The sequence below is a fragment of the Rhinopithecus roxellana genome, chromosome 3, assembly GCF_007565055.1.
Source record: "Rhinopithecus roxellana isolate Shanxi Qingling chromosome 3, ASM756505v1, whole genome shotgun sequence".
NCBI lineage: Eukaryota > Metazoa > Chordata > Mammalia > Primates > Cercopithecidae > Rhinopithecus > Rhinopithecus roxellana.
In genome coordinates, this window is record NC_044551.1 from 33,394,696 (window position 1) to 33,419,691 (window position 24,996).

Below are 24,996 nucleotides of genomic sequence, written 5' to 3' on the forward strand. Positions count from 1 at the left end.
CTCCATAAGGAAGAAATCCTCTTCAGTATTGACATCCTGCAAAGCCAACAACTCTTCCTGGCAGGACTGCTTCCCCTGACTTGCACACATCTTCTTCTTTAAGGATAATGTCTTCTTGGTGATGGCTGCCTCCTCAGTTTTATGTGTCTTCTTAAAAGTCATTGGCTCTATAACAAACTCATCATCACTGCCACTCTCCTCCTGCAGGGGCTATGGCTTTTCCAATAGGGACAACTCCCCATGATTTGAGCACTTCTTTAAAGATAATGACTTATTGATAAGGGTTTTATCCTCAATAGTGGGTTCCTCTTTTAAAACTAATGGCTTTCTGAAGAGAGATGCCTCCTCAGTGTTGGGTGTTTTGGAGGTGTTGGATATGTCTGGAATGAGTGGTTTCTCCATAATGTTTGGTACCACGGTAGTAGAGGCTACTACTGGTGTGACTTCCAGCTTATGCCTGTGAAGGAAACAATGTCTGGGTAAGAAAAATGTAGTTCCTAGAATCCTCACCTACCATTTCCTTTTGTTGCTATATTTACTAAAGGTATGAAAGGGGAAGAGGTTTCAACCCCATAAGACAGATTAGAGGGACAAAATCAATAGGTACCATGGTGAATCAACTTAAGTAGTACACTGTATAGTTTCTATGGCCTAGATACCTACACTTTTCTATAATTTTTCCATTGAAATTCATGTTACGCTTTCTTATATATGCTTCATTACCTTACATACAAAGGCTTTTATTATAATACTTATCACATTGTATGAGTTATCTGTTCATACATCAGCCTTCTTCACTAGCTGCATTTGTCTTTGTCTATCAACCCAACGCATCTGGTAAACTTCAGGTTGAAATTAACATTGTTTGAAGGCTAATGAGAGAGGTGGGCTGATAATTAACATTGGTAGTATCTAACTACATTCCCCTCACTCTGGGCTATTAAGGAGATGCTTTCCCAATGGAGGTAATAAAAAGCTCAAAATAGAAACTTGTCACATGTGTCAGATGCAAAGCTTTGTTTTGAATAGGATTGTATATTCAATTAGAGTGATGAATCTAGTGAAACCAAATCACAGGAAGACTAAAGATCAGAATAAGAAGAGAGAGAATTTCAGGCAGATATAATCACCAGTCTCAGCAGGAGTAAATACCTTCAAAAGACCAGATATGATATGACTTAGTTCAATATGAAATATGCAGAATGGACATATCCATAGAGGTATATCCATAGCAGAAAGTAGACTAGTGGTTTCCTGAAGTTGGGACAGTGGTAGGAGTAGAAAGGGGGATTGGGAAGGGAAAGGAACTCCTAATAGGTATGGATTTAGTGGACGGGGGGGTGTTGAAAAAGTTCTAAAATTAGATAGTGGTGATAGTTGTACAAATCTAGGAACAGAATGAAAACCAACTGATTTGTTAAGAAAGAAAAGTGCTTCAAAAGGTTCTGCTTCACCAGATAGAGTCCAGGTCCCTCCTGATAACTTTTAGAGAAGATCTTTAGATAGTCTAGCTATGGTAAGAACATGTACTCTGGAGCTAGACTGCCTGGATTCAAATCCTGGCTCCTCCACTTACTGATTGGGTGACCTTGGGCAAGTTAACTCTCTGTGCTTCAGTTTTTTCCACCTATAAAATGGGGATCATACTGTCTCCTTCGTAGGCTTATTGTGAAGATTCAACAAATTAATATGCTCAAAAACACTTAAAGGAACGTTATAAACAACTGAATGTCTATAAATTAGATAATTGAGATGAAATGGACAAATTTCTAGGAAGACACAAACTACCAAAACTGACTCAAGAAGAAAACAGAAAATCTGAATAGACCTATAACAAGATATCAAATCAATAATCAAAAACTACTCACAAAGTAAAGTCCAGGCCCAAATGACTTCAATTCTATCCAAGCATTTAAACAATTAATACCAGTTCTTCATGAACTCTTCCAAGAAATACAGAAAGTGGGAAGTTTCTAACTCATTCTATGAGGTTGGTATTACTCTGATACCAAAAACAGACAGACACCACTAGAAAACTACAGACCGATACCTCTTATGAATATAAATACAAAAATCCTCAGCCAAATACTGCAAACCAAATCCAGCAACATATAAAAGGATTATACACCACAACCAAGTGGGATTTATCCCAGGAATGCAAGATTAATTTAACACCCAAAACTCAATTTGTGTACTACATCATATTAATGGAATAGAAAACAAAAACTACATGATCATCTCAAAAGATCCAGGAAAATCATTTGACAAAATCTAACCCTCTTTCATGATAAAAAGCACTTAACAAACAAGGAATAGAAGGGAGGTTCCTCAACCTGATAAAGGGCATCTACAAAAAACCCAAAGCTAACATCGTACTTGATGGTGAAAGACTGATACTTTCCCCCTAAGATCAGGGAGAAAACAAGAATGTCCAACTCTTGATACGTCTATTCAACATTGTACTAGAGGTTGTAGCCAGGGAAAGTAGGCAAGAAAACTAAATAAAAGGCATCCAGTTTGGAAAAGTAAAACTATCTGTATTCACAGATGACATGATCTTATATAGAGAAAATCCTAAGGAATACACACAGAAACTATTAGAATGAACATCTTCATCAAGATTCCAGGACACAAAATCAATATACAAAAACCAAATGTGTTTCTACATACTTGCAATGAATAATCTGAAAATGAAATTAAGTAAACAATTCCATTTACAATAGAGTCAAGAAGAAAATGCTTAGAAATAAATTTAACAAAATAAACATAAAACTTATACTCTGGAAACTGTAAAAACCATTAAAAAAACTAAATATCTAAATAGATAGATATCCATATTCATGAATTAGAAAACTTAATATTGTTAAGATGTCAGGCTGGGCACAGTAGCTCATGCCTGTAATCCCAGCACTTTGGGAAGTTGAGGTGGGCAGATCACTGCAGGTCGGGAGTTTGAGACCATCCTGCCCAACATAGTGAAACCCTGTCTCTACAAAAATACAAAAAAAAAAAAAAAAAAAAAAGCCAGGTGTGGTGGCCGCACACCTGTAATCCCAGCTACTTGGGCAGGCTGAAGCATGAGAATCGCGCGAACCTGGGAGGTGGAGGTTACAGTGAGCCAAGATTGCACCACTGCACTCCAGCCTGGGCAGCAGAGCAAGACTCTGTCTCATAAATAAATAAATAAATAAATAAATAAATAAGAAAAAAAAACATATCAATACTTCCCAAGTTGATCCACAGATCCAAGGCAATTTGTGCAAGAATCCCAGCTAGCTTGTTTGTAGAAATTGACAAGCTGATTCTAAAAGTTATATAGAATTGCAATGAGCCCAAAATAGTCAAAACAATCTTGAAAAACAAGAACAAAGTTTGGAGGAGTCATACTTCCCAATTTCTTTTTTTTTTTTTTTTTTTTTTTTGAGACGGAGTCTCGCTCTGTCACCCAGGCTGGAGTGCAGTGGCGCAGTCTTGGCTCACTGCAAGCTCCAACTCCCGGGTTCACGCCATTCTCCTGCCTCAGCCTCCCGAGTAGCTGGGACTACAGGCGCCCGCCACCACGCCCGGCTAATTTTTTGGTATTTTTTAGTAGAGACGGGGTGTCACCGTGTTAGCCAGGATAGTCTCGATCTCCTGACCTCGTGATCCGCCCTCCTCGGCCTCCCAAAATACACTTCCCAATTTCAAAACACAACATGAAGCTGCAATAATCAAGACAATATGGTACTGGCATAATGATAGTTAATGAGAGGCATATAGATTGATGAAATAAAATTAAGAGTCCATATATAAACACATTTATGGTCAATTGATTTCCCACAAGGGTGCCAAGACAATTAAGAAAGGTTAGTTTTCTCAACAAATAGTGCTAGAAAAACTGGATATCCACACTCAAAACAATGAAGTTAAGGCTCCTAATACACACCACCAACAAAAATTAACTGAAAATAGATCAAAACCCTAAGTTAAGAGCTAAAACTTTAAAACTCTTAGAAGTAAACAGGTATAAATTTTCTTAACCTGGGATTTGGCAGTGGTTTCTTAGGTATGACATCAAAATCATAAACAAAAGAAAAAATAAAGTAGACTTCTTCAGAATTAAAAATTTGTGTACTTCAAAGGACATCATCAACAAAGTGAAAAAGATAACGCAAAAAATGGATGAAAATATTTGCAACTCATATCTGATCAGGGACTTGTATCTAAAATATATAAAGAACTCTTACAACTCAACAATACAAACATCAATAACTATTTACAATTATTATATGTCAATTAAAAATAAAATTTTAAAAATTAAGAAATAAAAGCATAAAAACTGGGCAAAGGATCCAAACAGACATTCCTCCAAAGAAGTATCAAATAGCCAATAAGCACATAAAAGATGCTCAACATCATTAGAGAAATGCAAACCTAAAAACCACAATGAGATACCACTTCACACCCACCATGATGGCCATATACATATTAAAAAAAAAAAAAAAAAAAACTGCCAGCTGGGCATGGTGGCTCACTCCTGTAATCCCAGCACTCTGGGAGGCTGAGGCAGGTGGAATATCTGAGGTCAGGAGTTTGAGACCAGCCTGGCCAACATGGTGAAACCATCTCTACTAAAAATACAAAAATTAGCCAGGTGTGGTGGTGGGCGCCTGTAATCCCAGCTACTTGGGAGGCTGAGGTGAGGTACGAGAATTGCTTGAACCTGGGAGGCAGAGTTTGCAGTGAGCTGAGATCACGCCATTGCACTCCAGCCTGGGTGACACGAGTGAGACTCTGTCTCAAGGAAAAACAAAAACAAAAACAAAACACTGCCACCATTGCACAGTGGTTATACCATTTTACATTTCCTCGAGTAAATACACTACTGGAGGAAATGTAAAATGGTGTAGCCACTATGGAATACAGCTTGGCAGTTCCTCAATGCATGGAACACAGAATTACCATATGACCCAGCAACCACACTCCTAAGTATATACATAAAAGAATTGAAAACAAGTGTTCAAACAAAAAGGTATACACAAATGTTCATAGCAGCACTATTTACAATAACCAAAAGGTAGAACCAATACAAATATCTATCAACTGATGGATGGGTAAACCAAATGTGTTGTATATATGCAATGAAATATTACTTGGCAATAAAAAGAAATGAAGTACTAATAACCTGCTATGACATGGATAACCTCAAAAACATGCTAAGTGAAAGAAGCTAGACACAAAAGACCACACATTGTCTAATTCCATTTATATGAAACATCCAGAAAAGGGAAATCTATATAGAGACAGAAAGTAGATCAGCGGTTGCCCAAAGCTGGGCAGGTTAGGGGTATTGAGAGATGATAACCAAAGGTACAGGGTTTCTTTGGAGTTAATGAAAATGTCCAAAAATTGATTGTGATGGCTGTATAACTGTGAATATACTAAATACCATTGAATTGTATACTTTAAATGGGTGAACTGTATGGTATGCAAATTATATCTCAATAAAGCTGTTACTAAAAAAAAAAGACTTAATGATTATACCTGTGTGATTACAGTGAGCTCTCAATAAATGGCAGCTATTACTAGTTTTCCTGCAATTATTAGAGTCCTTTCCACGGAACCCTGAGTGAAGAGAAGAATGTTTACGGCATTTGTGAGGATTACCCTGCTAAAGTCAGAATGATAAAAGAAACTCAAAATAATGCAGAGAATTAAGGTCAAAATATGCCTGCAAACTCCAGAATTCCATTTTAGCAGGAAACCAAGTAAGGCTAAATGCTAATCTTCTTTCTGCTGGGTAATTAGCAAAATATCCTGTGGACTGTGCATGTTATTTTCTAGAGTTACTCAGTCTTTTTAGCTTACCCTTTGGTGTTCCCAGGAGTGATAATCCAAACATCTCACAACCAGTATGGCATTGCGCCAACCAATCACAGTGGAAGCTAGCATCAAACAACCAGTACAATAGTACTGGTATGTGTTGGCTAAATAGCAGCTCTACATGTTTCCAAGAGACACAGGATGTAGTTCTGTGCTCTATGCCAGGCCTTCTGGCTAGCAAATAACTGAAAAGATGTTGTGTTAACATCACTCCACCTTGACCTCATAAGATTTTCAGAGGGGAAAAAAGGCAGTATAATTGACTTTAGCCCGGTAATAGGCATCTATCTAATCTATTCAGATGTAGATTAGTCAGTCCCTGAAGAATAATTCTCACTGGAATGAGGAGGGGATATAGAAAGGTCTCATTCCACTATCTAAGTCATCTTTCAATAAAAGTCTTCCTAGAGGTAAATTCTTTTTTCAGTCCTAAATGGGAATGTGCATCTGTACTTGTAGAACCTGTGAACGGTACCTGTAACAGCTGAAAAACACGTGTTTTTGCTCTAGGGAGATAGTAATTTATCTCCAGTAACAAGGTACAAACCTCCCCTAAAGCTTCTAATGGAATAAGCAGACTGGCAAGCTACCAGTCAGCTGCTGAGAATCCCTGAAAAGTTAAGTTGTCTCCACACTATAAAGCACAGACTAGCTCAAACAGGTACTGAATTACGAGAAGACAGGAAAAGATGAGCACAAGGTCTTTTGGCAAATTTTCCAATGACAACAGCTCTTTCATTATGCACACACATAATGAAAGAGGAGAGACAGAAGAGGCCTATAACTCTTCAGCAACCACAGCTGAGCCCACCTCAGCACCCAGGGTTAATGTGGTAGTCATCATTGTGGCTTGCTAAATATGTTCTCAATGGGGACAAAAGGATGTCACATACTCTACCATCTAAAATAATGCCATCTGAGTCCCCTCTCACTCACCATTTTAGATTCCACTTATTCTTTTTGGCCAATCCAAGAGCACATGTGCTCCTGTTTATCTTCTTAGAAACATCTTTTACAAACTCTTTATTGGCTTCTTTCTTGGGCTGGACAAGTTGACATTGAGAAGCCTGCAAAAAAAAAAAAATGGGTGCGGGACGGGGGAAGGAGGAGGCAGGAAAATGAATAAAACCACAAATTACCTAATAGGTGGCTCTCATAGGAAAGTCCTGATCCACATAAGTTGGTTGGGTGTTCCCAGGAGTGATAATCCAAACATCTCACAACCAGTATGGCACTGGGCCAATCAATCACAGTGGAAGCTAGCATCAAACAACCAGTGCAGCAGTACTGGTATGTGTTGGTTAACTAGCATCCCTACGTGTTTCCAAGAGATATAGGATGTAGTTCTGTGCTCTATGCCAGGCCTACTAGCTGGCCCACAACTGAAAAGATGCTGTGTTAACATCGTACTCCACTTTGACCTCATAAGATTTTCATAGGGGAAAAAAGGCAGTATGATTGACTTTGCTGTCTGGGTGTGCCTCTTCAGGATACACCTCTAACACAGTACTACCTGTGATATATCTATCCCATCTCACTAAGTGGCATTTATTTAACGCATGGCTTTGGGGAGTTCCACACAGACTCTAATCCTGACTAACACTTTTAACAGTAGGAAAGATCATGGGACTGTTAATAATGTCAGTAAAAATACACTTAAAGTTATGTCTTTAAAATGAAACAAACAGGCTAGTCATGGTGGCTCTTGCCTGTAGCCCCAGCATTTTGAGAGGCCACATGGGAGGATCACTTGAGCCTGGTAGTTCAAGACCAACCTGGGCAACATAGGGAGACCCTGTCACCACAAAATAATAATAAAAAAAATATAGCTCGGTGTGGGGGCACATGCCTATGGTCCCAGCCACTTGTGGGGAATAAGGTAAGAAGACTGCTTGAGTCTGGGAGGTTGAAACTGCAGTGAGCTTCGATCACGCTACTGTACTCCAGATTGGGCAACAGAGCAAGACCTCGTTTCAAAAAAATTTTTTAAATTAAAAAATTAAATGACACAAATGAACCTAATTATATTTCAAATAAGTACCATAACTATGTTAAATGATTTTTCCTTTCTTTTTAGAAAGCAGAAGAAAAGATCAGAAATAACCAATCCAAGTCACTTATAAATAGTATTTGACTGCCACCTTCAAAGTATACATCCTCAATTAGGATAGCTCTGCAGGGGAGTGTAGATATTGCTAATAAATCTGGAACTCTTTTTAGTAGGTTTGTTTATTACAGTGGTTTGGATGAAGCCATTTTGAAACTCTTTTAGCTGTATTACAGTATTAAGTAAATGTGTTGATGTTTTTAGGAGTCAGGGTTCTCATTATAGAACATACAAATAAGAATTAGTGAACCCAAGAAAGAATTTTATGTATTGAAATTGAAGCTGCATGAATTCATGATTTCCTAAATAGGTATATGTGTGTACAAATACTAAATGCCCACATCAAAAAGCTAGAAAGATCTCAAATAAGCAACCTAACATCATGACTAAAAGAACTAGAGAACCAAGAGCAAACAAACCCCAAAGCTAGCAAAAGACAAGAAGTAATCAAAATTCAAGTGGAAGTGAAGGAAAGAGAGACACAAAAAACCCTTCAAAAAAAATCAATGAATCCAGCAGCTGGCTTTTTGAAAAAAATTAATAAAACAGATAGACTGTTAGCTAGACTAATAAGAAAAGAGAGAAGAATAAAATAGACACAGTCAGAAATAAGGGAGATATCACCACTGACCCCACAGAAATACAACCAACCATCAGAGAATACTATAAATACCTCTATGCACATAAACTAGAAAATCTAGAAGAAAGGAATAAATTCCTGGACACATACACCCTAAGACTGAACCAGTTATACATATATATTTGTGTATATAAATATATACACAAATATAGACATATGTATAAGTACACATTTGTGTATATAAAAATACAGATATTTCCTAGCTCTGTCTGCAGACTGGGCAGAAAAAGCAGACACCCTAATAGCACAACTAGCATCAAGATCTTGGTATCTAATATCACTCCCTACTAAAGGGAACCAGAACTCTGGAGAAATGATTGACTCCAGGGGTTGGACAAAGGAGGCATAAGATGAATTTGGACCATCTTTTTAAGCTGAAAATAAAATGCTCAAAAAATTATGAGAGCATGTCACAAGGACACGGTAGTCAGATTGAAGGCACTCCTAACTGGCCAAAGATGGGGCAATTTGAACACCAGAATAAAGTACAATAATGAACAGTAAACCACTGGAAAAATATGAATTCATGAGTCCATACTGATAATAAACAGTGGAGAAGAGAAGGCTCATGCTTGTAGAGTATGTCCTACAGATTCCTTACTGCAAGAGAAAAAGATAAATGATAATGATACAGTACAAAAATCAGGCAACATCTTGACCAGGTGATCAAAATTAACATTATCAATGAAAGACAGACATCCTGTGCCTCCAGATATGATACTTTGAGAGGATAGCAAGAACATCACCTACACAGTATCCTAGCCAAGAATGTATCAATCTAGTCACAAATATGAGGATTTTTCTATTTTACAAAGTGGGGAGTTGGGTGGGACTGTATCCTCAAAAATGGCAACGTCATTAAAAAAAAAAAAAAAAAGGCTATGGAAATGTTCCAGATTAAGAGGCTAAAAAGACAAGTAAAAGACAAGTAAATACAATACATGATCCTAGCCTGGATCTTTACTGGAGGGGAAAACATGCTATAAAGGTTATTATAAGGTCAGCTGACAAAACTGGAATATGGATGATTGATTACACAAAACTGCTACTTACACAAAACTTCTATATGAATGCAAATTTAGAAAATTGATAAGTGTATTGTGGTTATATAAGACAATTTCCCTATTCTTAGGAAATACACACTGTACTTAGGGGTAAAGGGACCACGATATATACAAGCAAATGAGAAAGCACGTGGGACAAAATGTCAACAATAAGTACTCTAGTAAAGGGTATACTGGTGTTCTTTGTACAATTTTTATTTTTGCAACATTTCATAAATTTGAAGTTATTTCCAAATGAAATGTAGAAAAAAAGTATGTCTTTGTATCATCAGATCATAATAAACAACTACAGTCCAATAGGAAATTCTTTCTTAGGACCTCAAGTCATCTACCTCTGCTTTTCAAAGAGCTTGCCACAGTCGCCATTTCAACTTCACCTAAAGTTTTGCAAACTCCTTATATGTGCAATCAAGATTCAGAATGGGAAAAGAAGTGCGTTCATGGCAAGAAAGAGGTGGAGATCATAACTCCCAAGATGAAACTCTCTACTTGCCATACATGCAGGTACAAAGCACTGATATTTTCAAGTTTAAGCTCAAGGGGACCTTTACTTGTACTTCCCCATAATTCTTTCACCATAAAATAGGAAAATAGAAGTGAAGGTTGGGTGTGGTGGCTCACGCCTATAATCGCAGCACTTTGGGAGGTCGAGGCAGGAGGATTGCTTGAGCCCAGGAGTTCAAGACCAGCCTGGGCAATATGGCAAAATCCCAACTCTACAGAAAGAATACACAAATTAGCTGGGCATGGTGGTGAGCACCTGTAGTCCCAGCTATTTAGGAGGCTAAGGCTGCATTGAGCCGTGTTCACACCAGCTTGGACAACAGAGCAAGACTTTATCTCAAAAATAACATAACATAACATAACATAACATAACATAACATAACATAACATAACATAAATAAATAAATAAACGAAAGTCCTACTTACACAAAACCATTTAGGCAAACATGGATATAGGCCCTATCTCCCTGTCTACTGGCTTAGCACCAGCTCTTAAATATCACAAGTCCTTCCCATGCTAGAAATGATAAGGGAGAGGAAAAGAAAAACTCACAGCAGATTAACTAATTAAAACAGATTGCCTCTTTTTGGCAGGCCAGGATCTCACTGTGGTAAATGTTGAGAAGAACACAGGGATGAAGACATGGAGACCTAATAATACTGACTGTTAAGAAGCAAATTATCATATAGGGAACCTCCAAAACCCAGAGTGAAAGGAGCCCTCAACTGTCAAATAGATGAGTTCGGATATCTGCAGTAATGCCCAACCTTAGGAATGGCTTAGGTACATTGTAATGATGGAACTGTCTCTGGAAGGCACCAAAGACCATTCAAGGTAACCAAGGTAAATCTTTAGAACTTGAGTGCAAAAGGGAAATGGGCCTTCTGAGCAGCTAGAGAGCTAGAGGCAGAAACTCTGCTAATGATGCCTTGCTCCCCTGCCCCCTAACCCCATGGAAATATGGCCAAACGGATGCTCAATTCAGTTGGAGAATCAGGAGGGTCCTAGATATCTGCATGGATTTCCTATTATTGATACAGTTCATGTATGTCTGTTCTTTCTGAATGGTAAGATAAACTCATGAAAAAAGGGACTCAGATGTCACAAGAAAGTTTCTCATATGCTGTGATACTTTACTGCTGTGATCTGAATATTTGGGTCCCTTTGAAATTCATTATGTTGAAACCTAATCTCCAATGTGATGCTATTAAGAGACAGGCCTTTTGAGTGGTGATTAAGTCTTGAGAGCACAGCCCTTGTGAATGGGATTAGTGCCCTTATAAAAGAGGCCCGAGGAAGTTTGTTTGCCTCTTCCACCATGTGAGGGCACAGGCAAAAGATGTCATCCATGAGGAATGGGCCCTCACCAGATAGCAAATCTGCCAGCACCTTGATCTTGGACTTTTCGGCCTCCAGAACTGTGAGCAATAACTTTTTGTTATTTATAAGTTACCCAGTCTAAGGTGTTTTGTGATAATTGCCCATATGGACTAAGACACTTTCCTTGCATATTGTCACTGTACTCCCGTCAGGGACTTGGAGGGACCAAAGGAAGTTACACTAAGATAGGCTGCATCTGCTCCTGATTTATGGCTACCTTATTTCAGCCAAATTCTGCATCCATGGTTAAATAAGTCAGGAGATGAATCTAACCTTACAAGTGTGTGTGTGTGGGAAGGGGCTCTTTCTACCAATTGATAGTAGGTCTGAAATTATGCAGAAAGCTGTAACTTAAAAAAACTATGTTGTAATCTGTATAGGGAAGAGATTGTATTTGCAGAAAGGTGGTCATACAGAATCTAAAGGGCAGGGATCTAAAGGAAAGAACTTTGCCAATGCCTATCCAATTATGCCCAAGGGAGTAAAACACTATTTAGTAGATATAAGTATCCTGGTAACTACATAAGTACACTATATAATGCAGGGCAAGAATAGTTCACCAGGATTATCTATAGCCTAGATAACACAGACTTCAAAACTAACATTGGCGAAGTCCTCATCTATCAAGAAGAGATTATAGTATCTACCTCATAGGATTACATGAGGATTAAGTGAGCTGATACAGGATAACATGCTTAGCATAGTGCCTGACATATGGTAAGCACCCAGTAGGTATATCAGTTAATATTTTTTAGGACAAAGATTGCCTTTGGCTTGATTCTATATTCATTTAACAACATTCTATTAATTCTGATTTTTACTGGCACCTTAGTAACACCAGAAGGGAGGTTACTTGAAAGAATTCTAGCCAAAATTGAATTTCTAGATCCTTATAGTTAAAGACTGGATCATGGAATTGTGGTTCTCAACAGTTCTGTATATCTGGAGGCATTTTTGATTATCACTATGACTGGGCTGCTGGTGGAATTTAATGCCTGAGGACCAGGGATGCTAGTTGAGATCAGTCCTGCACAACAGAAAAATTGTCCTGTGTGAATTGATAAACACTACACTAGACTACAATGGTTCCACCAAAATACTTACCTCGAGGGCCTGGGCAGTCACCTCTGTACTTCATCTAAATGCAATTCCATAGTTCTCATAATTATCTGCAATTTCATATCTGATAATCACTGTCTGCTGCGTCCCGAGAACTCCACCAATTGCTCCAGATGGTATGTGCCAGGAGCAGAGCCCCTGCAGTTTCTGAAACTAGGTCATTGATCCCAAATAAAATTTGTTGTCGACATTCCCGAGAGGGTCTGGTAAAGTGGAAAGGTCCCTCAAGAAAGAGGGTGTCTAAGCCTTATGCAAAACCATAGCAAAGGATTGGACTAGCATACTCACATTAGTGAGATCTTCAAAAGCTGATCTCTTTTTGAGTGCTCCCTGAAGTGAAGATGGAGACTCCTGAAGTGAAGATGGAGATATCTTTGTTTGGCAATTCTCCCCTGTCTAAAAAAGTACAAGAGGTAAATCAGTATATCCAATTGTGAATAGTCTCTTCAGGGACTCTTTAGGGCTCAGGGGAACTCCAGAATCTCAAAGTAACTGGGGATGCATATAATAACCCCCAATAAACTGTAACAAAAGGAAATTCTGGCACTCAGTGCTGTTTATCAAGTCCCTAAAGGTGGTAGACATTGATAATGGGTAAGTCTATGAGGAGGCAAGATGACCTTCAGTGTAACTCACAAAATGAGCAAAATGTAGCTCAGTAAAGCTCATTTTTCCTCTTACTTCTCTTATACTTATGGTTATCCTATCCAAGGTGGGCCACTACCACCCCTACCATTCCTAGTCATTCCTTTAATATAGATGCTTTCAGGTAGATCACTTTAATAATTTAACAAATATCTACGTGTCTCTTATGTTAAGTAGCTTTTAAAACAGCAGTCCTCAACCTTTTTGGCACCAGGGACTGGTTTCATGGAAGACAAATTTCCCACGGACACTGGGGTGGGCTGGTTTTGGGATGATTCAAGCACATTACATTTATGGTGCATATTTATCATTACATTGTAATATATAATGAAATAATTACACAACTCACCATAATGTAGAATCAGTGGGAGCCCTGAGCTTGTTTTCCTGCAACTAGATAGTCCCATCTGGGGGAAATGGGAGACAGTGACAGATCATAAGGCATTAGATTCTCATAAGGAGCACACAACCTTGATCCCTCGCATGCGCAGTTCACAATAGGGTTCATGCTTCTATGAGAATCTAATGTCACTGCTGATCTGACAGGAGGTGGAGCTCAGGAAGTAATATGAGCGATGGGGAATGGCTAGAAATACAGATGAAGCTTTGCTCACTCACTGCTCACCTCCTGCTGTATGGTTGGGTTCCTAGCAGGCCACAGACTAGTACTGGTCCATGGCCCAGGGGTTGGGGACACATTTTAAAAGACATTACCAGTAAGGATAATAGCACACACATCTATATACTGCTCCAGGATCAGTTCTTTACTAACTGTTGACCTTGGACCAGTCACTTAATCTCTGAGCCTCAATTTTCTTATCGGTAAAACTGGATAACTTGCCTTACAGTCCTTGAAGATTAAATAAGACAATACACGTTTTTTAAAAGTTTGTATGAACTGTAAATGGGCAGAAATAGTATTTAAAATAATGAAGTCTGATATGATTGTAAACCTCAAAGGAAAATTTTATATTAAGAAAAAAAGTTTAGTAATCCAGATTAATCTCTGATTATTAGTATACATAAAGGAGGGGCTGGGGAAGGGAAGGGGGATGAATATTTTGAAGCAGAAGGGGCTTTCTTTCCACATATTCTGTATCTGTGCTTGCCTTAACCCATTCCCAAATGAGTAAGACCATCTCTATAGGGTTAGAGGTTAGGTCAAATCACACGATAGGAGTCTTCTACCCTCTAAGAGCTTTATGTGGTAAAAAATCTCCTAAGTCTCAGACTGCCCTTATGAAATTCTGAGAAACCTTCCCTACTTATATCAGAGAGTTGTTGTAATGTGAAGCAGGACACTGGGATCAGACCATTTGCTCTGTTCTCCAGCTGTACCATTAACAGTTAATACATGGCACAGTGAGTTATCAGAATTGGATTCACGACACAATAAACCAATCCAGCACAGAGAGCAATCTTAAAAGAGCTGAGGCTGGACGCAATGGCTCACACCTGTAATCCCAGCACTTTGGGAGGCTGAGGCAGGTGGAACATGAGGTCAAGAGATTGAGGCCATTCTGGCCAACATGGGGAAACCCCGTCTCTACTAAAAATACAAAAATTAGCTGGGCGTGGTGGCGCATGCCTGTAGTCCCAGCTACTTGGGAGGCTGAGGCAGGAGAATTGCTTGAACCCAGGAGGCAGAGGTTGCAGTGAGCCGAGACCGTGTCACTGCACTTCAGCCTAGTGACAGAGCAAGACTCCAACTCAAAAACAAAAACAAAAAAATACGAGCTGAGGGCCAGGCACAGTGGCTCAGGCCTGTAATCCCAATCCTAGCACTTTGGGAGGCCAAGGAGGGTGGATCATGAGGTCAGGAGTTCAAGACCAGCCTGGCCAAGATGGTGAAACCCCTTCTCTACTAAAAATACAAAAATAAGCCAGGCATGGTGGCAGGCACCTATAATCCCAGCTACTCAGGACACTGAGGTAGGGAATTGCTTAAACCCGGGAGGTGGCAGTTGCAGTGAGCCGAGATCGTGCCACTGCACTCCAGCCTGGGTGACTGAGCGAGACTCCATCTCAAAACAAAACAAAAAAAGCTGAGAAAAATTACTTCCATTTTTCTAATTGATTAAGCCAAGACATAAGTAAGCTGTTAGACTCTCATCTAGTTGATGATAAATAATCCTATTAGAAATTAGCCAAAAATGAAACATTATTTTCTCGGAAATTAGCTAAGAAATAAATTGTTATCCAACTCCTATTTAATATTACTGGTAGAAATAATTGACCCAAAATAAAATTACAGCTGAAACTGAACTCAATAAAACTTAGATTTGCAAAATGTACTCCAAGAAAGTTGGTTTTGGAAAAATAATTGCCACTAAAGGAAAGTTACAATGGCAGAACACTAATCCGAAAATTTGATGTCAGCAAAAATCTGATCAATATATCAAATCTTTCTTGAAAAATTTACATAGGAAAAAATTTGGCACCTCCGTGAAAATCATTTTAGTAAAATAAACAAGATTAGAAAATGTTTATCTGTGCTCAGAGAAAACCAATCAAGGAACTTAAATTCACCTAATGATGTTTTGCTCCAGGAAATACTCTCCTGATGCCAATTCATCAGTGCTAGTATAATTCTGATTAAAATATGTATGATGATGAACACAGAATATCCTAAGGTTAGAACAACATCAAATTATCAATAAAGTCAAAACAGCAGAGTCAAAATATACCCATTCTTCAAATTTAATAGCTATAAAAAGCATAATAATAAATGTGCTGATGTAATCTTCACACTCTCCCCAGAATGTACCAGTCTTTCAGCAAGGTGCTTGGAGCTTCTCAGAGAAAGTAAGGATACAGACATGATCATTAATGAGGACTGAGTGTTGTTCAGTTTTGAGGGTTATGGAGGGTGGCCTTCATTCGAGCCCTGCATTTATGGGAAAGAAGAGTCCAAAGTTCTAATTTGCTGGCATTCTCCAACTACAAGGGTTGCCACCCCTCCCCATTTTCTCAGGTTAAACCAGACATATTTGAAAAGACTCACAGGTGAGGATAGGTACTGAGCCAACACAGGAAGAGACTACCAAAGATATTGTCAGGGAAGACAGTTTGCTCTAACCTTTTCAGACTGGTCATGATGACTGGGCACAATTTTGCTGGACTGAGATTTCGTAGGCTCAGGTTTGGAGCTCTGGGGTGGTAGTGGCAGTAGCATCTCTTACAGATTCAGCTGTGTCTTGTCCAAGGCAGGGCTGCAATCAGAAAGAGGCTCTTTAACACCATTCACCAGAAACACCATTCACCAAAAACACCATAAATTCTCTGAAAATTCTTGAGAAAACCCAGTCTACCTATAGCATCCCTAGGAGAAAACAGACTTTGATGTTGGGCAGATCTGGATTAAAATCTTGGTTTTATCACAATTAACCTCAGGCAAGTGACTGACTTAAAATCTCTGGACTTCAGTTACCTCAATTGTAAAATGGAGATAAGTATTCCTACCTCTGCAGGGTGTTGTTCAAATTAAATGAGATACTTTACGTAAAAAGTCGAGCACTGTGCCTACCATCCTCTGTGAACGCTGGGATGTTGTCTGGCCCCTAGTTTAGGTCTAGCAGCACTGGGAACAAATTACATAGGAGTTTTGCATTGAAAACAATGAAGAACATGACAGCTCATATAGTATGGAGGCAAGCTGGTACAGCTAACGTTCTTTAAAAGGCATGGGGTCCTGACAAAGCAATTATGACCCTACAGAGAAAACAATAATGGCACACACATGTATTTGCGATAGTCCAGGCAGCATTCAAAGACGGCGTTCATCAGAAGAAACTGTAATCCAGTTCCAGACACCTGGAAGGAACAAAAAATTCAAAAGATGAGATTATAGCAAAATAAAGTAACTTACTAAAAAATCACTTGACATAAGAACTTGATCTTGGATTTCCCAGTCTCCAAAACTGTGAGAACTAAATGCCACCCAGTCCATGGCACTTTATTATGGTAGCACAAACTAAGTGCTATAGAAACATAATGGAAAGTCAGTAACCTTGTTGGGGACAGGGGCTGGAGGAAGGCTTCACAAAGGAAGTAACGTGTGATCAGGACTTAAAATGACAAACAGGTTCCCAAGTTGACTGGGAGGTTTCCAGGCAAAGAAAGCCTGAGACCAGGCAAAGGCATGAACATATAGAGTTCAGGGATGTCCTAGGTGTCTGGAGTAGGGAGCATAAACAACATGTTGGGGAGGGGTTAGAATGAGGCTGAAAAGCTAGGCTGGGGCCAGGTTGGTAAGAAAAGGAAACAGAAAATTCTGCAGCTTGAGGGGAAAGTTTAAGAAAGGGGAAAGGCTGACTTGGGTTTCGCTTTGGATGGAGAAGGATGAAACATTTTGTAGGTGAGGAAAAGCCAGTATAAGTATATGCATTCACATATATTACCTCAGTTGATTCTCACAACAAAACCATGAGGCTAAGCAAGGCAGGTACAATTCTATTTTACAGTCTCAGATGAATTAAGTAACTTACTACCCAGGACAAACTATTAAGGGGCATAGACTGCCCAGCTTTTTCCAGGGCAATTTCTAAAATACCATGAAGTCTCTTTGATCACACTCAAAAACATTCCAAAACAGTGAAAGGCCATAGTGTGAGGAGGTAGAATGAGCACAGGTCTTGGAGTCTGAATAATTGGACTTCTAAGCCAAACAAGTTAGCATTTCTGAGCCTCAGTTTCCTCATTTTCAAAAAGCTATAACACCACTTACTTGCAGAGGACTTGTGTGGCTCAAATGCAAATTTACATGTACGAAACCTGACACATGGCAGGCATTTAATAAATGCTGTCTTACTCCCCTCTTCTATCAAATCCAAACCTATATTCCATCTCATTCCTCAAACCTCAGCCAAGCAGCAATAAAGTTAAATTGGGTGTACCCACCCTTAACTGCACTGTATGAAAATCACTTACTCCACTACTATTATTTACACCTCATAATTTTTTTTTTAATGGACAACCAAAGACTCACACTCTGAAACCTTTACCTTTTAAAAGGAAAAAGAAATATGGAGTCCACAGGCTAGAAAACTCTCAACTGATAACATACAGGTTAACTAAACCTCAAAGAAAATAAGGTTACTTAAATGATGGTCATATACCCCATTTATTATCCTGAACACTAATCATTTACATTGAGGAAAAGACGCACTGACTTGGGTAAACTAATTTTCCCCGGGGGAAGGGGAGGAGAAGGGACTGACATCATCAAAAAGATCCTCTCTGCAGAACACTCTCAACTTCTGCCACCTACAGAACCCTGAGCCTTGGGCAAGAAAATTAGAATCCTTTCCCCTTTTCAGATTTTCCATGTCCCCTATATATACACTGGCAAGTGTTGCAGACTCCATTGGACCTCCCAGGGCTGGTGCTGAAACCAACACAGGGGCAGCAGGGCTAAGCTGATCAAAACAGTCTACAGGAAGTAGTAGCAACTTCAATTTTTTTTTTTTTTTTTTTGAGAAGGAGTCTCGCTCTGTCGCCCGGGCTGGAGTGCAGTGGCCGGATTTCAGCTCACTGCAAGCTCCGCCTCCCGGGTTTACGCCATTCTCCTGCCTCAGCCTCCCGAGTAGCTGGGACTACAGGCGCCCACCACCTCGCCCGGGTAGTTTTTTGTATTTTTTTTTTAGTAGAGACGGGGTTTCACCATGTTAGCCAGGATGGTCTTGATCTCCTGACCTCGTGATCCGCCCATCTCGGCCTCCCAAAGTGCTGGGATTACAGGCTTGAGCCACCGCACCCGGCAAAAAAATAAATAAATAAATAAATAAATAATAAATAAATAAAACTGTGTAAGTGAAAGGTGAGAAGGCGTGAGTCACAGGGAGGGAAGAACATCCTATGCTAAGGCCTGCAAGTTCAAAGTCTCTGAGGTGGGAACCAACTTGGCCACTTGAGGACCAGAAAAGGGCCCATGGGTCCTGAACCATGGGAAGTGGGGAGGGGGCTTACGGCCCAGAGGGACAGCAGGTGAGGCGAGAACTGCCCACATCCCCGGATCCTCCGATCAGAGGCTTTTTTTCCTGAGACAGAGACTCCAGAATGGAGTGCAGTGGCAAGTTCTCAGCTCACTGCAGCCTCCGCCTCCCAGCTTCAAGTGATTCTCCTGCCTCAGCTTACTGAGTAGCTGGGATTACAGGTGTCCGCCACCACACCTGGCTAATTTTTGTATTTTTAGTAGAGATGGGGTTTAGTCATGTTGGCCGGGCTGGTCTCAAACTCCTGACCTCAAGTGATCTGCCCTCCTCGTCCTCCCAAAGTGCTGGGATTAGAGGCGTGAGCCACACATGCCCAGCCCCGAACAGAGGCTTTTTAGAGCACTCTCTGAATTGGAAATGTCCTCTGCTATTTGGTGGGACAGCTTCTTTGGAGGGGAATTTGTTCAGAACTTACAACACTATGTTTTTTTTTTTTTTTTTTTTTTTTTTTTAACCCAGAAGGAATTTCCTCTACAGATACACTTGTGCAGGGGAGCTAAAGTACTAGCTTAAAGGTAGTTACTACAGGAGCAAAAGTCTGGAAATAACCTAAATACCCTTCCATAGGGAACTGGCCAAATAATTAGAGAACACCTGTTCAACAGAATACTCTGTAGCAGGAAAAAAAAAAAAAAGAAGAAGATATAGAGTTATATAAAGGTATGGAATGACCTCCTAAATGTATTGAGTAAAAACCAAGGAGAGAATAAAGTTGAACCATGTTACTATTTGTGCAACAACAAAGGCAAATATCTAATTGTACTTGAAGACGATATTTTGGATGGACTGTCCAAAAAGCAGGAGTCGCTCAGAGCTGGGCTCTGTCATTTATGCTGCGTGACCTTAAAGAGGTGACTTTGCCTATATGAGCCTGTTTTCTCATCAGAGAAATGGGGTAATAAAGATATCGACTGCATCAGTTAAAGGTAAAATGTGACAAGGCCAGTGAGGGCAGCCCCTGGCATGTGATAAACTTTTAGTAAAGGAAAACAAGGATTATTTTCAGGAGAGATGGGATGACTGAACCTTTAGGTAACTATTAGCATAGTATAGCAAAAATCAACAGAAGCTGTCAGAAATGTGAAACGGACAGAAACAAGTCGGCCTCATCACATGCCATTTCTTCACATGGATGTTGCTTTCCAGTGATCAAGTTTGCAAGCTCTCCAGTCTCTCATTCCTCTGTACCTTTTTTTTTTTTTTATGGAGTCTCGCTCTAACATCCAGGCTCACTGCAGCCTCCGCCTCCCAGGTTCAAGCAATCTTCTCACCTCAGCCTCCCGAGTAGCTGGGATTACAGGTACGCACCAACACGCCCGGCTGACTTTTGTACTTTTAGTAGAGACAGGTTTTTGCCCTGTTGACCAGGCTGGTCTCGAACTCCTGACCTCAGGTGATCCACCCGCCTTGGCCTCCTACGGTGCTGGGATTACAAGCATCAGCCACCGCACCTGGCCTCTCTGTACCTTTGCATAGCTTGTCACCTCTGCCAAGGATGGGCTTCTCAAATCCTGGCCACTGCATCCCTTTTACATATCTGGCCCACTCTCTTTGCACTTGAAACAATCTTAGAATGAGAGCTTGGTGAGGCGGGGAAGGTAAGTTGCAATGCCAGGTGCACTGCAGGAGGCTGTCAGCCTTGTGACAAGGGGAGGGTGAAACAGGTGAGGCACAGGTGAGTGGGGCACTGGTCACTGCCTTCCCAGCGTCCTTTCCACCCCTGCTCCCTGCTGTGTGGCAGCCAAGTGGCTTGAGTGGTCCCACTGAATCCCCAGCCTAGTCACACAGACTGGCTCTGGTAAACTTGGACTAAGAACCATTGTGTGAGTGACTGCTAATGGATACAGTGTCTTTTTGAGTGAGGAATGTTCTAAAAGTTGATTGTGGTGATGGTTGCACAACTCTGAATATACTAAAAACTCTTGAATTGTACACTTTAATTTGGTGAATTGTATGGTATGTAAAGTATATCTCAAAAAAAGCTATTATTACAAAAAGAAGGCCAGGCAATTGGTTTATGCCTGTAATTCCAGCACTTTGGGAGACCCAGTTGCTACAAACAATTTAAAAAATTAGCTGGCTATGGTGGCACATGCCTGTAGTCCCAGCTACTCAGGAGGCTGAGGTGGGAGGATTGCTTGAACCTGGGATGTTGAGGCTGCAGTGAGCTGTGTTCATACCACTGAACTCCAGCCTGGGCGACAGACCCTGTCTCAAAAAAAAAAAAAAGAAAAAAAGAAAGAAAAAACACTCCATGCCATATGCCATCAAGGAAATGCAAATTAAAACAGCAATGTGGTATCAATACACACATCCTAGAATAGCTGAGATCTGGAGCACTGACAACACCAAACTCTGTCAACGATGAGGAGCAACAGGAACCCTCATTCATCAGTGCGGGGGATGCAAAACAGTACAGCTAGGGAGGAAGGCAGTTCGGCAAGTTTTTTAAATAAAACTAACTATATTCTTACTACATGATCAAGCAATCACACTCCGTGATATTTACCCAGAGGAAGCAAACATTTACATCTACAGAAACACCTGTCCACAGATGTTTATAGCAGCTTTATTATTATTACTTTTGCGATGGAGTCTCACTCTGTCTCCCAGGCTGGAGTGCAATGGCATGAACTCAGCTCACTGCAACCTCTGCCTCCCAGGGTCAAGTGATTCTCCTGCCTCAACCTCCCGATCAGCTGGGATTACAGAAGCCTGCCACCATGCCCGGCTAATTTATTTATTTTTTTGAGATAGAGTCTCACTCTGTCACCCAGGCTGGAGGGCAGTGGTGTGATCTCAGCTCACTGCAACCTCCATCTCCTAGGCTCCAGTGACTCTCCTGCCTCAGCCTCCCGAGTAGCAGGAATTACAGGGACACGCCACCATGCCTGGCTAATTTTTTTATTTTTAGTAGAGATGAAGTTTCACCATGTTGGCCAGGCTGGTCTCGAACTCCTGACCTCAGGTGATCTGCTGGCCTCAGCCTCCCAAAGTGCTCAGATCACAGGCGTGAGCCACCATGCCTGGCCTCTATGTCAATTTTTAAAGTATGTGTATATATACACATACTCAAACATATACATTTGATTACACATTCATGTACATACATTCACATACACATATACATACCACTCTAGAATCAGAATACTCTAATTCCAGAGCGTTCTAATTCTGGTTCTGCTATTCGATAGGTTTATGACTCTAGACAAGTTCCTGTACCACTGAGCCTCAGTTTCCTTATCTGTAAAATGGGGATAATAACACCTTAAGCAGTCTGCAAAGATGTATGTCAGTGCTGGCTGGCAGCACACGTTGTTTCAGTACTTTCTGATAAATATTCTTCTCGCTGCTGCTCCCTGTGGTGACTGAGCCCAGAGTGTCTGGAAGGGAGAGGGGGTCCATGGAGAGGGCCAATCTAAACTGATTAGCAGGCCGGGCGCTGTGGTCTCAGTTCCAGACCAGCCTCGCCAACATGGCGAAATCCCGTTTCTACTAAAATACAAGAACTTTGGGAGGCCGAGGCCGAGGTGGCCGGATCACGAGGTCAGGAGATTGAGACCATCCTGGCTAACACGGTGAAACCCTTTCTCTACTAAAAATACAAAAAAAAAAAAAAAAAAAAAAAAATTAGCCGGGCGTGGTGGCAGGCTCCTGTAGTCCCGGAGAATGGTGTGAACCCGGGAGGCGGAGCTTGTAGTGAGCCGAGATCGCGCCACTGCACTCCAGCCAGGGCGACAGAGTAAGACTCCGTCTCAAAACAAACAAACAAACAAACAAACAAACAAACAAACAAACAAAAAAATTAGCTGGGCGTGGTGGCGCGAGCCTGTAATCCCAGCTACTCGGAGAGGCTGAGGCAGGAAAATTGCTTGAATCCGGGAGGCAGAGGTTGCAGTGAGCCGAGATAGCGCTACTGCACTCCAGCCTGGGTGAAATTCCATCTCAAAAAATAAATAAGTAAATAAATAAACTGATAAATAGTACACGCTCATCTTGCAAACTCCTGCAAAGGGAGAGGGGGTGAGGATGGGGTGGGGTACTGCATGTGCCAGGCCTGCCTGGTGGCTGGCTGGGGAGCCGACCTGCTCTGGGCCTCCTGGGGAAAAAGGGCAGTTAGGCGGGTAATGAACATTGAGCAGGGGAAATGGATCCCTTCCTAGGTAGCAGGGCCTCTCGCTATCACTGGGCAATCAAGACGACTGTAAAACTTTAAATACCTTCTCGGGCCGGGCAGCTCTGCACGAGAAAACCCCAAATCTCACATACTCCCAGCACTCCCAGAAGCCCTGTGGTGGTGAACTGGGGAACTCAGAGGGCAGGCTGTTGGGTTCAAATGCCATATTTGTCCCTTACTGGATGTGTGACCTGCGGCGGGTCCCTGTGCCTCTCTGGGTCTCAGTTTCCCCATCTGTAACACCGCGATATAATAGTACCTAGCTCAAACGTTTAATGCTGGCAGATCACCGAGCAAAGGTCAGGGGACGGAAGAGGCTCGGTCTGCAGGACTTGTCATTTGTTGGCCGCGTTGAGACCACGCCCCGTCACCCTCCCACACCTGACCCCGCCCTCCCGCGTCCGTTGGGAACGCCACCGGAAGTAACGCGAGGCGGAACGTTTTAGCGAAGACACTCACTGGGGCAATCTGAGGTACTCCAAGAGACTGTGGCGGAGGGACCGAAAGCGCCAGGTAGGGACCCGGGGTAGATGCCGAATCCAAACTCAAACGCACAGGTCTGGATGATTGAAGCAGCGGCGGGAACTAGTAGGACCTCCCAGCTCTTTAAACTGTCCTCAGCCTTCCCCGTGGGCTCGGCCGGTTCTCCACAAGCTCCGAGCAGAAGAGGGACCGACGTTTAAGTCAAAGACCTTGGGGCTCCGAGTCCCTCCCTCTCCCCGTTCTGTGAAGGCGCGACCCAGTTCAGCTGTCTGTAAAGTGGAGTCATTAGTCCCTGCCTCATGGTGGGAAAATTGAGAGGCTGAACGAGCGGGCCGCCGGTCCCAACCCGTCCCAGAAGCATCTTTCTCCGCAGACCATTTCCTGGCGAGGTGCGTCTTCGTCCTTTTCCGCCCTTGGGAACTTAGAGCGGCCCCTTGGCCGCTGGTTCCGCACCTCCCGCGGTTGGGGGCGTACCCGGAAGTGCGCCTGTGGAAGCGGGCAGGGCGGTGGACGCTTCACTATGGTGACGGTGGCGGCTCCGCGGCGCTTCTGCAGCTGCGCCTGCTTCTACACGGATAACTTGTACGTGGCGCGCTATGGGCTGCACGTGCGCTTCCGAAGCGAGCAGCAGCTGCACCGGGACTACGGCCGGTGAGTGGCCGCTGTTGTCTCTACGGAGCAGTGGGCAAAGAGGGGTAGTGGAGGAGGGTAGTTCGTCCCCAGGGTCGTTTGTTTTGCGCACGGCGCGCACCGCATCCTCAAATATAAGAATGACGGCGTCTCTGTGCCTCAGTTTTCTCACCGTAAAGGGGTAATAGTATCTCTCTGTGAGGTTGTGAGGAAGGAATGAATAGGCATGTAGAGTGCCTAGGACAGGGCCGGGCTCCACTGCGGGAGCGCTTCCTGCAGCCAGTGATGGCCCTGCCGTACCCTGACTGTGGCGGGGGCCAGCTCGACAGCCACCGGGCCAGGACCTCGAGGTGGGCTGCCACTATGATAATGCCGAGCTCACCCTCAATGT

General features: G+C 41.8%; 1 protein-coding gene across 1 annotated transcript; it reads right to left on the minus strand.

Annotated features, from left to right (window-relative positions):
- Positions 1 to 203: 203 nt before the first annotated feature.
- Positions 204 to 24,087, minus strand: LOC115896507 (G2/mitotic-specific cyclin-B3-like). The gene is made up of 6 exons (XM_030927630.1): positions 23,952 to 24,087; positions 17,062 to 17,135; positions 16,402 to 16,534; positions 12,966 to 13,073; positions 6,799 to 6,929; positions 204 to 457 (listed from the first exon to the last, which is right to left on the minus strand). The coding sequence occupies exons 3-6, from the start codon at positions 16,495 to 16,497 to the stop codon at positions 211 to 213; spliced, it is 582 nt and encodes a 193-aa protein (XP_030783490.1). The 5' UTR covers positions 16,498 to 16,534; positions 17,062 to 17,135; positions 23,952 to 24,087; the 3' UTR covers positions 204 to 210.
- Between the last annotated feature and the right edge of the window lie 909 nt (positions 24,088 to 24,996).